This window comes from Schistocerca serialis, chromosome 5 (genome assembly GCF_023864345.2).
Source record: "Schistocerca serialis cubense isolate TAMUIC-IGC-003099 chromosome 5, iqSchSeri2.2, whole genome shotgun sequence".
In the NCBI taxonomy this organism is placed as follows: domain Eukaryota; kingdom Metazoa; phylum Arthropoda; class Insecta; order Orthoptera; family Acrididae; genus Schistocerca; species Schistocerca serialis.
This window is the reverse complement of record NC_064642.1, coordinates 756254088-756268232: the sequence shown is the minus strand read 5'-3', so window position 1 is coordinate 756268232 and position 14145 is coordinate 756254088. Positions and strand designations below refer to the sequence as shown.

General features: G+C 43.8%; 1 protein-coding gene across 1 annotated transcript in view; it reads right to left on the bottom strand.

Moving 5' to 3' along the window:
- Positions 1-1332: 1332 nt before the first annotated feature.
- LOC126480939 (uncharacterized) overlaps positions 1333-14145 on the bottom strand; it is a 48908-nt gene continuing 36095 nt past the window's right edge. Inside the window, exon 2 of the mRNA XM_050104356.1 lies at positions 1333-4147. Within this exon, the coding sequence (XP_049960313.1) occupies positions 3845-4147 (303 nt within the window). The 3' untranslated portion in view covers positions 1333-3844. The remainder of the gene's footprint in view (positions 4148-14145) is intronic.

The window sequence follows — 14145 nt, the reverse complement described above, 5'->3', positions numbered from 1 at the left end:
ATGAACTTGTGGATGGTATGCCATGCGGAATACGGGCATGCATCAATGCAAGAGGATGTGCTACTGGGTATTAGAGGTACTGGTGTGTACAGAAATCTGGACCACTACTTCTGAAGGTCTCAGCGTATGGTGGTACAACATGAAATGTGTGGTTTTCATGAGCAATAAAAAGGGCGGAATTGGTGTTTATGCTTATATCTATTCCAATTTTCTGTACAGGTTCCGGAACTCTCGGTACTGAGGTGATGCAAAACTTCTTTTGATGTGTGGATTCATTTGTTCTCACTCTTTCTATTCTATGATTTCGAAACAAACAAGATTTTCTTGTAGAGCTATATTGTCTTATTTCTAAAGTAACCTCTAAACCTTAACTGCCAACTGTAATTTGTAGTGAAGCTTCAGCTGTTGATCAGTCCATCATCATGCAGAAATTTTTTTTCTGTATATTGCACCTACCTACTTGAGTACTTAGCAATGCACAGCATAGCACTGTATATTAATACAAAGACTTAGAAGAAATGCATACAGAAATGCTATGAAAACATTGTAATTTAGTATTCTAAAATTACAGATAGTTGCATGAAACAACAATACCTGTCCTGCTTCATTTAACTGACACACTCATTTACAGCTTACATATTATACTGTATGTAAAAATTCTTTTGCGATGCAGATGTATCACAAATTACAAGTGGAAAGACATGTAGGAATCTGAATACAAGTGCATCACAAAACAAGAAATGGAGAGAATCATACTCATTAAATGTTGTTGAGCTGTTTGAATTCTCCAACTAAAGGCAGACTGCTTGTGATTGATAAAATCTTCACACTTACTGTACCTGTTACAACCAACATGATACATTATAATCCCAAAACTGGCTCACAATAACAGATGAAAATTTACCCTGCATTTCAGAAGGTAGGCGTCAATGTCTACAGGTGTAAAAATACCATGCAAAAAATAAAGGAATGTTGTCGAGTAGCTGCTCTTTGAGTTATAGTAACGTTGCTGAAGGTTCCGTACCCAAACAGGTTAAACGAATGTGCGGTACCCAAACACTCACCTAGTTTTTAATAGAATCAGCTTGAAGTCCTAAATATTTTTGAGAAATAGTTACAGCAATCATTGATACAACAATCAATGTATATACCCATTAATTTGAAGAATTTACAAATATTTCATGTGTAAAGAGAATTTATAAGCTTAAGGGCATGATATTTCATATAAATATTTCTGCTCCTGTTTAGAAACTAGTGTGTAGCCAACTCCAAAAATTTCCAACTTAGTGCTGAAATTTGTAACAAAGGTTCCATCGAGAAATAGAAACGCAATTCAAACTTTATCAACACATTTATTTCCACAGAAAAATATAAGTTTTGTACTGAACTGCAGAACTCAAACCAAGACCTTTGCCTGTTGCGAAAAACACTCAGAGAACCAAGGCATCCAGAAATAATAACACTGGCATATTCAGGATTTTATCTATGTTATAGAAATGAGGGTCTCAGATTTCGCTGTGACACACAATCACACGCACACACACACACACACACACACACACACACACACACACACACAGACAGAGAGAGAGAGAGAGAGAGAGAGAGAGAGAGAGAGAGAGAGAGAGACAGACATACAGATAGACATAAACAAGTGAAAATCAAACATCAGGAAAGTTTAAGCAATTTACAATGACAAATGAGCCGATAGAAACAGAAAATGGCAGTTGAAATGTTAAGTTGCGAAATTACAGTGGCTACACAAAAAATGGAGACACTGGCTTTCCACAAAACGGGAAAGGACACAATTTTCGAATACTGAATTAAGAGTTTTACTCTAAGAACTCTTTCATTTTATTCTGAGATATTTCCATGAGCTGTCTGAACTCGGAAACCAATCTGTAAAATTAATTAATCAAAACTCGAACATTATGAAAATTCTTTTATTGTTGGTCCCAAAAGTAAACAAGGAGCAGTTCATGAATTCACACAAACAATACATGACTTCAGTTCCCTCTAAGATGATCACCCAGCCTCAATATCAATCTGGCAAAGGGTTTTAGTCTACTAATAGGTAGTAAATTTAGTTCAGTTCTACTTGAAAATACAGTGGGGCAAAAAGATGTAAACATTAAATGGGTGTTCTCTTTTTTTGTTTTTCCCTTGATTAAACCGTGGCGTCCCAATATTCCATTGAGGAACGTAGGGAGATAATTTCGTGGCTGGAGGTTTTCAGTCCTCAAGCATCATGCAAGAAACTTTCAAGGCCTGGATTGGACGGAATGCGCCATCGCGCCTGACAGTTGGTAGGATCTACAAGAAGTTTGTCTGCTCAAGACAATTGCAAGGGAAACAGCGGTAGCAAGAGATCTGTCCGAACTGAAGAGAATATCATCCTCATCCAAGGACCAACAATAGCCAGCCCAACCAAGTCCTCGAGTAGACTTTCTCTAGAGGCTAACGTTTCTCAAAGGTCAGTGCTTAGAATTTTGCACTATGATTTAGGAATGGAGCCAAACCACTTGCAGATTGTGCAGCAACTCACAAACGCGGGCAAGTAATTACGTGTGATTGCTGCCCAAATTATGTTGGAAATGGTGCACTTGGAGCGTGACATTCTGTTCACGTTTTCTGACAAAGCAACATTCCATATCAGTGGTCGTGTGAACAAGCATAACTGTGTCATCTGGACGACCGAGCACCACCTGGAAGTTCGAAAGCACGTGCGGGATTCTCCCAGGGTGAACGTTTGCTGTGGAGTGACTGGATCCTTCTTTTTTGAAGAACAGACAATCAGGGGAGAGAATTAACTTGGCATGTTCAGCACGTTCATGGAGGAGAACGCGCCACTTTCCATCCTCCAGCGAGGGTACTTTCAGCAAGACGGCACCTCTGCCCATTACAGTCACATGGGTCGGGATTACCTGAACGACACGTTCGGTAAACGTTGGATTGCTAGAGGTCATCCTTTCCACTCGCCAGCACGTTCACCCGACCTGACGCCATGCGTTTTTTGACTGTGCGGCATGGTCAAGGATCGTGTCTCCGCCATCAAATCTAGCAACACAGACGATCTGAAGCGTCCAAACAGTGAGGTCCTTCTGTCCCTGCGCAGATGGTCCAGTAGAATGGACAGGCTCTACAAGTGCACTGAGCGAGATGGGTGTAATCAAATCCCTGCCTCGTAATTTCACCCATTTAATGTCAACATCTTTTTCGTTCACCCTGTAAATCGCGATACATGTATCTTTTGCTTTATATTAATCAGAGACATATGATAACTGTCATTTTCAGGTGATTCTTACATTGTCATCCTGTAAGAGTCAGCACAGAGTGTGTGACAAGTATTTTGGAAATATGAGTACCATGACGTCATTGAAATAATGAGTTACAGCCTAAATCTAAAAAATTGTCTACCTTATCAGGGCATAGCCACATCTCGGCCTTAAATTTGTCCTATTGGTTGCCTCTGAAAAGTATAGCTCATCTGCCAAGTCTTTACCACTGCAGCAATGGCGTCCCGTGTACATCAGTTGCATGAGAAAGGCGTCAGAAGCTGAAGCTGCACCGCCCACAATGAGCCTGGACCAGATCTACCAACTGCCAGGAAAGAGAACTGCTGGAGCACGCTGAGTGAGGCAAGGCAAACAGCAAAGTGATGGCGCTGCCAAGTTTCTGTGCCATACTCTGGGAAATGCAAACACACTCGCCTTTTCTGCTGTACACCACTGTAGTTTCTGTCGCAGTCACCGGCAGAGACCTGTCTCGCGAGTTGAGGTCTTTAGAGGAGAACCTGAGACGAGGCGGAGTACGGCGAGCCCCTGGCCCGGACTGGTGAGTGCGACTAGCGGCGACGGCGGCGGTCGTAGTTGAAGCGCCGGCCGCCGTCGAAGCGGAAGCCGTAGGCGGCGGCGTTGGGCGCGTTGACGAGCGCCGGGCTGCGCTCCGCGTAGTAGGAGGCGTGGCCGTGCGCCGGCCGCGACGCCGCGTCCTCCACGCCGAAGGCGCGCCCGCCGTAGAACGCCTCGAACTGGCCGCGCGGCGGCAGCACCGTCGCCAGGGACTCGTCCTCCGGGTCGTAGCCGCTCGCCACCGCCACCGCCGCCGCCGCCACGGCTGCCACCACCACTAGCGCTGTCGCTCTCATCTGCAACGCAGCGACAGCCGATCAGCACTCTCCATATAGGAAGCATAAGGGGATTTACGATATTACTGACAAAGAAAGTATGAAAGCATTATACACTACTGGCCATTAAAATTGCTACACCAAGAAGAAATACAGATGATAAACGGGTATTCATTGGACATATATATTATACTAGAACTGACATGTGATTATATTTTCACTTAATTTGGGTGCATTCTGAGAAATCAGTACCCAGAACAACCACCTCTAGCTGTAATAACGGCCTTGATACGCCTGGGCATTGAGTCAAACAGAGATTGGATGGCGAGTACAGGTACAGCTGCCCATGCAGCTTCAACACGATACCACAGTTCATCAAGAGTAGTGACTGGCGTATTGTAACGAGCCAGTTTCTCAGCCACCATTGACCAGACGTTTTCAATTGGTGAGAGATCTGGAGAATGTGCTGGCCAGGGCAGCAGTCGAACATTTTCTGTATCCGTAAAGGTCCGTACACGACCTGCAACATGCGGACGCGCATTATCCTCCTGATATGTAGGATTTCGCTGGGGTCGAATGAAGGGTAGAGCCACAGGTCGTAACAAATCTGAAATGTAACGTCCACTGTTCAAAGTGCCGTCAATGCGCACAAGAGGTGACCGAGACGTGTAACCAATGGCATCCCATACCATCACGCCGGGTGATACGCCAGTATAGCGATGACGAATACACGCTTCCAATGTGCGTTCACCGCGATGTCGCCAAACACGGACGCGACCATCATGATGCTGTACACAGAACCTGGATTCATCCGAAAAAAATGACGTTTTACCATTCGTGCACCCAGGTTCGTCGTTGAGTACACAATCGCAGGCGCTCCCGTCTGTGATGCAGCGTCAAGGGTAACCGCAGCTATGATCTCCGAGCTGATAGTCCATGCTGCTGCAAACGTCGTCGAACTGTTCCTGCAGATGGTTGTTGTCTTGCAAACGTCCCCATCTGTTGACTCAGGGATCGAGACGTGGCTGCACGATGCATTCCAGCCATGTGTATAAGATGCCTGTCATCTCGACTGGTAGTGATACGAGGTTGTTGGGATCCATCATGGCGTTCCGTATTACCCTGCTGAACCCACCGATTCCATATTCTGCTAACAGTCATTGGATCTCGACCAACGCGAGCAGCAATGACGCGATACGATAAACCGCAATCGCGATAGGCTACAATCCGACCTTTATCAAAGTCGGAAACGTGATACTACGCATTTGTCCTCCTTACACGAGGCATCACAACAACGTTTCGTCAGGCAACGCCGGTCAACTGCTGTTTTGTATGAGAAATCGGTTGGAAACTTTCCTCGTGTCAGCACGTTGTAGGTGTCGTCACCGGCGCCAACCTTATGGGAATGCTCTGAAAAGCTAATCATTTGCATATCTCAGCATCTTCTTCCTGTCGGTTAAATTTCGCGTCTGTAGCACGTCATCTTCGTGGTGTAGCAATTTTAATGGTCAGTAGTGTACAAACTCTAGCAGGAATAGCGATATACAGATCCACGAATGGTGGTAGTATCGCATTCACAAGGTATAAAGTGGAAGTGCATTGATGGAGTTGTCATTTGCACTCAGGTGGTTCATACGTAGATGTTTTTGACGAGATTATGGCTGAACGACGGGAATTAACAGACTTTAAACGCGAAGTAGTAGTTGGAGCTGGAATTCAATATGCTGAGTTCCACAGTGTCAAGAGCATTAGCTCTGACGACAGACAACGAAGTTCTGTCAACGACCGAGAGCAGCCAGCTTTGCGTAGAGTTGTCAATCCTAACACACAAACAACACTGCATGAAATAACCAAAGAAACCCGTGGAACGTGCGATGAACGTAAATGTTGGGACAGTGAGACGAAATTTGGCGTTAACGGGTTATGACAGTAGACGACCGACGCGAGTGCGTTTGCTAACAGCGCAACATCGCCCACAGAACCTCTCCTGGGTTCGTAAACTTGGACCATACACTACTGGAAAACCGAGGTCTGCTCAGATGAGTTCCAATGTCAGTTGATAAGAGCCGATGGTAGGGTTCGACTGCAGGGCAGACCCCACTAAGTTACGGACCCAGATTGTCAACAAGGCACTGTGTAACCTGCTGGTGGATCGATAATCGTGCGGGCTGTGTTTTACATGAATTGGACTGGGTCCTCAGTGATGTTGGCTACTTGCAGACCATTTACAGGTATTCATGGACTTCATGTTCCCAAACAACAACGGATATTTTATGGATGACAATGTGCCGTGTGACCGGTCCGCGCTTGTCAGTGATTGGTTTGAAGGATACTCTGGACCGTTAAAGCGAATGGTTTGGCCACGCAGATCGCCCGACGTGAATCTCATCGAACATTTGTGGGGCACAATCGACAGCACAGCTCGTGCACGAAATCCTGCACCAGTTACATTTTCGCAATTATGGATGGGTATAGAGGCAGCATGTTTGACTAATTCTCCCTTGACGGATGACCTGTCCACATTCGAAGTCATTGAACAATGTTGCCTCTGCCGATCACGTGTAAACTTCTACCGTGCAAATTTTGTCACAGTACGACCGACACGTCAGTCGGCAAGACTCAGTGGAACGAGATCTCTGAAAATGTCGAGGGTAGCTCTGGACGAAACGTTAAGAACGGAAAAATTTCATGGACCAGCATTATACGTCTATATATACATCGACATAGGTACTCCGCAAGCCACCGTACGGTGCGTGGGGGAGGGTACCTTGTACAACTACTTGCAGTTTCCTTTCCTGTTCCACTGGCAAATAGGGCGATGGAAAAACGACTGTATATATGCCTTCGCATGAGCCCTAATTTCTCGCATCTTACTTTCGTGGTCCTTAAAGGCAATGTATGTTGGCGGCAGTAGAATCGTTCGGCAGTTAGCTACTTTTTTTTTCGTTGTTGATCGTTGTGTTTGGTCGTTGCGGACGTCACATGACATCCGTTTAAGTTCGTTGTTGATCCTTTCACTCAGTTTTTTTGTTACAGAGGCGAACCAGCTCTCTGACCGAACACGCTGAGCTACCGAAAGCTACCTAAAGCAAACTGATACCTAACTCCGTCCAGTCGAATAATTAATTAATGCCACTAAATTAATTTTCCCAAGTCCACAAACACTACCGAAGTTTTGTGTATGAAGAGGACCATCGGTTAGAGGGGGCAGGATAATAATAGCATTCCCCTTTTATTTAATACAGAAAACGCCCAAGATGGCGAAATGTAGCTTGATGTTCTGGGCGTTATTGCAAATCGTCGTCGGAGCCACGCGGTGGCGTCTGCACACACGGTTCTCTTGCCTTTTTACTTTATAAAATGTTTTAGTCTCGATGTTATAATCGAGAAGTACTAGTCTGAATGTACAGTTAAAATTATTTTTTTTAGAAACATTTGAAATTACGAAATATTGGCACTATTATAAATTACGCAATACTGTACTGGTTGCTATGTTTATTTTTGGATTCATTTATGAAATAATAATCGAAAGTAACAGAAACTCGTAGAAATTCATTTGTTAAGAAACACTGTAAACCCTTTGAAATATGGTTATGGCTGCAGAGTGTGAGAGTCGTAAGCATGCCTCTGATGTGATAGGACGTATTTTTGTATTTTGTGCGAACACTTTCGGCTTTGTTAATGTGAAAAATCAAAAGTCTGTATGATACACTAAAATGTGAGAAAACAGATTTACCTAAAAACAAAAATTCTGCAACAACAATCTTCAAATTTATTTAGATCAGTCTAACAGTGAGGACCTAGAATGTGACATTTTCAGCTTTAAGGATCAGACCCCTAGACAAGAAGAACTGGGGCCAACTCTATATGACAAGCTAAGTAAACTAGAAAGTTTATTGTAATCTTCGATCCTCTCAAATCTTCATAAAAGAGTAATGTGGACAATAGATGAAAACAGGAAGGAAGTGGGAGATTACAAAGTGTACCGTACAGAGTATCTTCATGACTATCGTCGAAAATTCTTACCGCTTAAAAATTGAAAGCAGGTATGCAATACTAATCCACCAGTTTGGATAACTAATGGCATTAGACGCCATACAGGAGAAAACGGGATCTGTATCGTAATAAGAAGGACATTCACAGCCCAACTACAGAACATCACCACAAAAAAATACCACAAAGGACTGAAGAATGTCATCAAACAGACTAAAGTAACGCATTACACCAGGATAACAGAAAGAGCTATGAGCGAAATTAAAATTGTATGGTCAGTTGTGAATGAGTTATCGTTGGGAATGTCAGTGTTCATCACATTAGATCTCTCTGAAATAAAAACTGTTAGTGATCCACCAGAATAGCGCAAAATACTTAATAATCAGTTCCTGTTCATAGTCGGCAAGTTGAGTCATAATTTTATTGAGACAGGTAATGATCCAAATGTCCTCAACTGGGGAAGGATCCGGCGACCTTGCTGACCAAGGCAGGGTTTGGCAAGGACGAAGACATGCAGTAGAAACTCTCGTTGTGTGCGGGCGGCCAATGTCTTGCTGAAATGTAAGCCCACGATGGCTTGCCATGAAGGACAACGAAACGGGGAGCAGAATATCGTCGACGTACCGCTTTGTTGTAAGACTGACGTGGATGACAACCCAAGGGGTCCTGTTATGAAATGAAGTGGCACCCCAGACCGTCACCCCTGGTTGTCGAGCCATATGGCGGGCGACAGTCATACTGGTATTTCACCGCTGTCCGGGGCGTCTACAGATATGTCTTCGGTCAGGAATCACGTTGAGTAGGGACTTTCTACTGCTTGTCTTCGAACTTGAGAAACCCTATCTTGGCCAGCAAGATCGCCCAATTGAGAATGTTTGGAACATTACGGGCAGGGCCCTGCAAACAATTTGGGGTTCTGACTACCTAACCGCCAATCGGACGTATTTGGCACGATATCGCTCAGAACGACATCCAGCAACTCTACCTGTCAATGCCGAGCCTAAAACTGCTTGCAAAATAGCGAGTAGTAAGTCCAACGCGTTACTGACTTGCTCAATCTGTGACTCTCTTTCTCTTGAATAAATCATGCAGATTTTATGAAATTGTAAACATTTGTTTGTCTGTACATGTACATTGCATCTACCGATTTCCGCCCGAGTCAATTAATTCGACCCCAGTCAGCTCATATTTGTTCTGCTTCCTACTGCGTTGTTGAGTTCTTCACTAACCCCATAATGTCCCAACTTCCGCAACGAGCTGCGTTGTCCACCTAATAAAATGCTTTTGGTACATCAAAGAAAATACCTATTGTCCTTCGAGTGCCTTGCAATGAAAACATAAATTGCTTTTCCTGTGGATACTCCCTCCCTGTAGCGGCACTGCGAACCTGACAACAAATTGTTCAAATGTGTGTGAAATCGTACTGGACTTAACTGCTAAGGTCATGAGTCCGTAAGCTTACACACTACTTAACCTAAATCATCCTAAGGACAGACACACACACCCATGCCCGAGGGAGAACTTGAACCTCCGGCGGGACCAGCCGCACAGTCTCTGACTGCAGTGCCTTAGATCGCTCGGCTAAACAAAACAAAAAAAATTAAAAAAGCGTGCTGCAAATAACTTCTCTGTTAATTATCTAAATTATCTCTCTCTCCTTTTTTCTAAAGTAGTCTCACTAAGCAGCATTTCAATCCGTCAAGAACCGACAACTCCTGAGAGACACATTGCGCAGGTGGCGGAATACAGTAGTAATACGTGGTGCATTCAGTCTTCATAACGCACCTGACATTTCGTCTCGCTTATGCTAGTCTTTAATCTTTAGCAATTTAATAACTGATTCACTTTTATTTTTGCTTAATTTCTGTATCTATCTGTGGTATACTTGTTTGGAAACAGCTTTTAGAGGGTGACAATTGTTGAACTATATGAAGAAAAAACCTGAATCAGTTACAAACTACGGCGTGCACACACTTTATTCAACATATAATCGTCTCTACATAAATTCGGATTTATGTTATGACATGTTCGATACGCCTGTCATTATTCGCGATGATGTGGCGCAGACGAATAGCGAAATTCAGCATGACCCGCTGAAGTGTCGGAACATCGATGGTGTCGATGACCTTCTGAATTGCTGTTTTCAGCTCAGCAATGGTTTTGGGGTTATTGCTGTACACCTTGTCCTTAATATAGCCCCACGAAAATGAGTCGCTTGTGTTCACATCCGGAGAATACAGTAGCCAATTGAGCCCCATGCCAGTGGCCTCTGGGTACCCCAGAGCCAGAATGTGGTCCCCAAAGTGCTCCACCAGGACATCAAACACTCTCCTGCTTCGATAAGGTCGAACTCCGTCTTGAATGAACCACATCTTGTCGAAATCGGGGTCACTTTGGATATGGGAGTGAAATCGTCTTCCAAACCCTTCGCGTACCGTTTGGTAGTCACTGTGCCATCAAGGAATATCGCCCCGATTATTCCGTGGCTGGCCATTGACCACCACGCAGTCACCAGTTGAGGGTGAAGAGACTTCTCGATCGCGAAATGCGGATTCTCAGTCCCCCAGATGAGCCAATTTTGCTTATTGACGAATCCATCCAAATGGAAGTGGGCTTCGTCGCTAAACCAAACCATGCTCGCGCATACTAATTCCCATCATGCCCCACGGCCAGCCGTGCAATTTGAACGTCCTAACGCAAACCGTGCAGAAGCTATGACGATTTTATTTCATATAGTTCAATAGTTGTCGCCCCGTAAGAGTTCTACATATCTAAGTTTGGAGCATTACGGGCAGGAGCTTGCAGCCAGCTCGGAATTTTGACGATCTAACGGACCAGTTGGACAGAATTTGACACGACGTGCCTCAGGAAGACAGCCAACAACTCCATCAATCAATGCCAAGCCAAATAACTAATCGCATAAGGGCCAGATGTGGACCAACGTATTATTGACTTGCTCAATTTGTGAATCTCTTTCTCTTGAATAAATCGTGCAATTTTTCCGAAATTGTAATTATTTGCTTGTCCGTACATGCACATCACATCCACCGATTTTCTTCCTATTCGGATAATTGCTTCGTGGTTTCTCTCTTTTTTTTCCTTGAGTGTATATTAATGATCTACCACTAAACGTAACAGATGATTGATTTGTTTGTTTGTTTGTAGATGACATAAGTGTTTTCGGAAAAGACGTGTAATATTAAGTAAATGCCGACCGCTACGGTCGCAGGTTCGAATCGTGCCTCGGGCATGTATGTGTGTGATGTCCTTAGGTTAGTTAGGTTTAAGTAGTTCTAAGTTCTAGGGGACTGATGACCACAGCAGTTCCGTAGTGCTCAGAGCCATTTGAACCATTTTGCTCAGAACCATTTTTTATTTACTAAATGATGTAGCATATGGCTTAAGAGAACAGATTAAGGCCTATCTGCAACATAACGCTATGCATGCAGTTTCCAATGCAATACCCCAAGGTGGTGAAACAGTGGAATCGACCATTTTAAATTCTTGGGACGGAGAGTGCAATCACAATCAATATGTTATGTACAAATGGAATGCTGCTAGCCTGACTATAAGAATGTTCTCCACTGTCTCCGGCACGGAAACAAGAAGTCCTGTTCACCTTGCCTACTTTCACGGTCTCCCATCGTATGGTTTTATATCTGGGGCAACTGTGGACCCACCAAGAATATTCTTAGCCCAAAAAAGGCGGCCAGTCTGACGTGCGGCGTCAATTCGCGAACTTGGTATAGGCCACTGTCTCGGGTCATCCGGAAACTAAGGTTACAAAGCATGTAGCTTTAGCGTGGAATGTGCATGGGGATGTTGGTACCACTGCCGTGTGGGCTGAGGATAACACAGCGGCCGGTGGGTACCGTTGGGCCTTCACGGCCTGTTCGAGCGGAGTTTACTTTTAGACTGTTAGAAATCAGCGTTCTCATTCCGACTCCCGCCAAGTGGAAAGTGCGCGCTGCAATTCGCTACCTAAACGCTAACGGCGTGAAAGCCGCTGCGATTCGGCGCGAAATTGTTTCAATTTATGGAGAGGACGTAATGTCAAGGCAGCGTGTGACGAAATGTGTACGGAATTTAAATTATGGAAGGACGGAAATTCACGATGAAGACAGAAGCGGAAGGCCGTCTGTTGTGACTGATGATGTGACGCAGAAAATTGAAGAACACTTCTCTCCGATCGCCGTTCAACAATTGACGACCTGCATGCAGTTGGTCCAAACATTTCACGAATTGTTTTTCATGAAATCGTGATTATTCGACTTAATTATCGCGAATTGTGTGTACGATGCGTGCACAGGACGCTTACCAAAGCACACAAAATGAACAGAATCAGTGAGCTCGAGGATTTCTTGACCGTCTTGAGGCTGAAGGTGAGGTTTTTCTCAACTCTATAGTGATAGGAGTTGAAACTTGGGGTTATAACAACACTCCAGAGAGCAACTGACAATTAGTGCAGTAGCTCCATACGCATTCTCCTTTACGAAAAAAAATTCAAAAGTCAGCCAACAGCGAGGAAAATCATGGTGTGAGTGTTTTGGGACAGAAAAGGGGTTCTGCTCGTTGATTTTTTCGAAAGAGGTGAAACAATAAATACTGAAAGATATTGTGAGACCGTGAAGAAACTTTGCAGAGCCATACAAAACAAACGTCGCGGGATGTGGACAACGGGAGACTGTACTGCTTCATGACAACGCGCATGCGCGCACTGCGCATGCAACAGAAGAGTTGTTGACTTCGTTTGGTAGAGATGTTTGAAGCCGCGCCTGTCACAGCCCCGATCTCGCACCCAGTGACTACTATCTATTCACTAAATTAAAGGAACACGTTCTTGGAAAACACTTTTGCGACGACGATGAGGTGCAAAACGAAGTAAAGAACTGGGCAAAAAAGGCGGTGAGAGACGTCTATGACGCGGGAATCGAAAAGTCGTCCCACAGATGGCAAAGTGAATTAGGTACAAATGTTCATTATGTGAAAAAATAACTCAAGACATGTACTACAATGCATGAGAATTTTAATAAAATAAATTCAATTTTTATACTCCAAAAAATTCTTGTAACCTTACTTTCCAGATTAGCCTCGTATAATACTGCTGCCCCTGTACGTATATTCCATCATGGGATTTATTGTTGACAATATTGGCTCATTGACAAGAAACTGTGGCATTCACTACGTGGGAAAAAACGGTTTTCCATTGGCTAACACTTCCTTAAATATGTGACAAAAAGATGTTCACTGTTCAGTACGTTTAATTTTCAATAGGCCTCTAGGAAAACTGAAAAAAGGAAGTTATAACCCAAGTCTTTAAAGCTAATCTGAAAAGTTGTTTGCATAAAAAACAAACGTAGACGACTTCCTTGAAATATTTGAGAACTTTCTTCTGCAATGTGTTAGTGAGTAGTACAGAATCTTAAAAAAAGTATTTTCTTTTCAGTTCTTTAGTTTCTCGTGTTTATAAGCTTTTTAAACAGTAATCTCTTAGCTATATAATGACTAAATCCATGACCAAAGAGCTTTAGCTCTCGCGGCTACACTTAGCCTGATAATTAAACGAATTAAATAAAAACAAATAAAATAACCTCAATTTTTTTTAGATATAGGCACGACATTCGGAAATATTTGCTGGTGCTGTTGTTGTGGTCTTCAGTGCAGAGAGGTTTGACGCAGCTCTCCACGCTGGTTCATCCTGTGCAAGCCTCTTCGCCTCTGAGTAATTACAGCAACCTACAGCTATTTTGACCTGTTTACTCTATTCGTGTCTAGGCCTCCCCACCGCTGTTCCGTCCACAACCCGACTGACTATTCCTGTATGACTCAGGATGTGTCCCACCAACACAGCAGCTCTTTTAGACAAGTTTTGTTTCTTTTTTTCGCTGTCTACTCATCTGACCTTCAGCATTCTTCTGCAGCACATTTCAAAAGCTTCTACTCGCTTCTTGTCTGAACTGCCTATTGTCCACGTTTCACTTTCACACAAGGCTACACTCCAGACAAACACTTCGGAAAAGACTTCT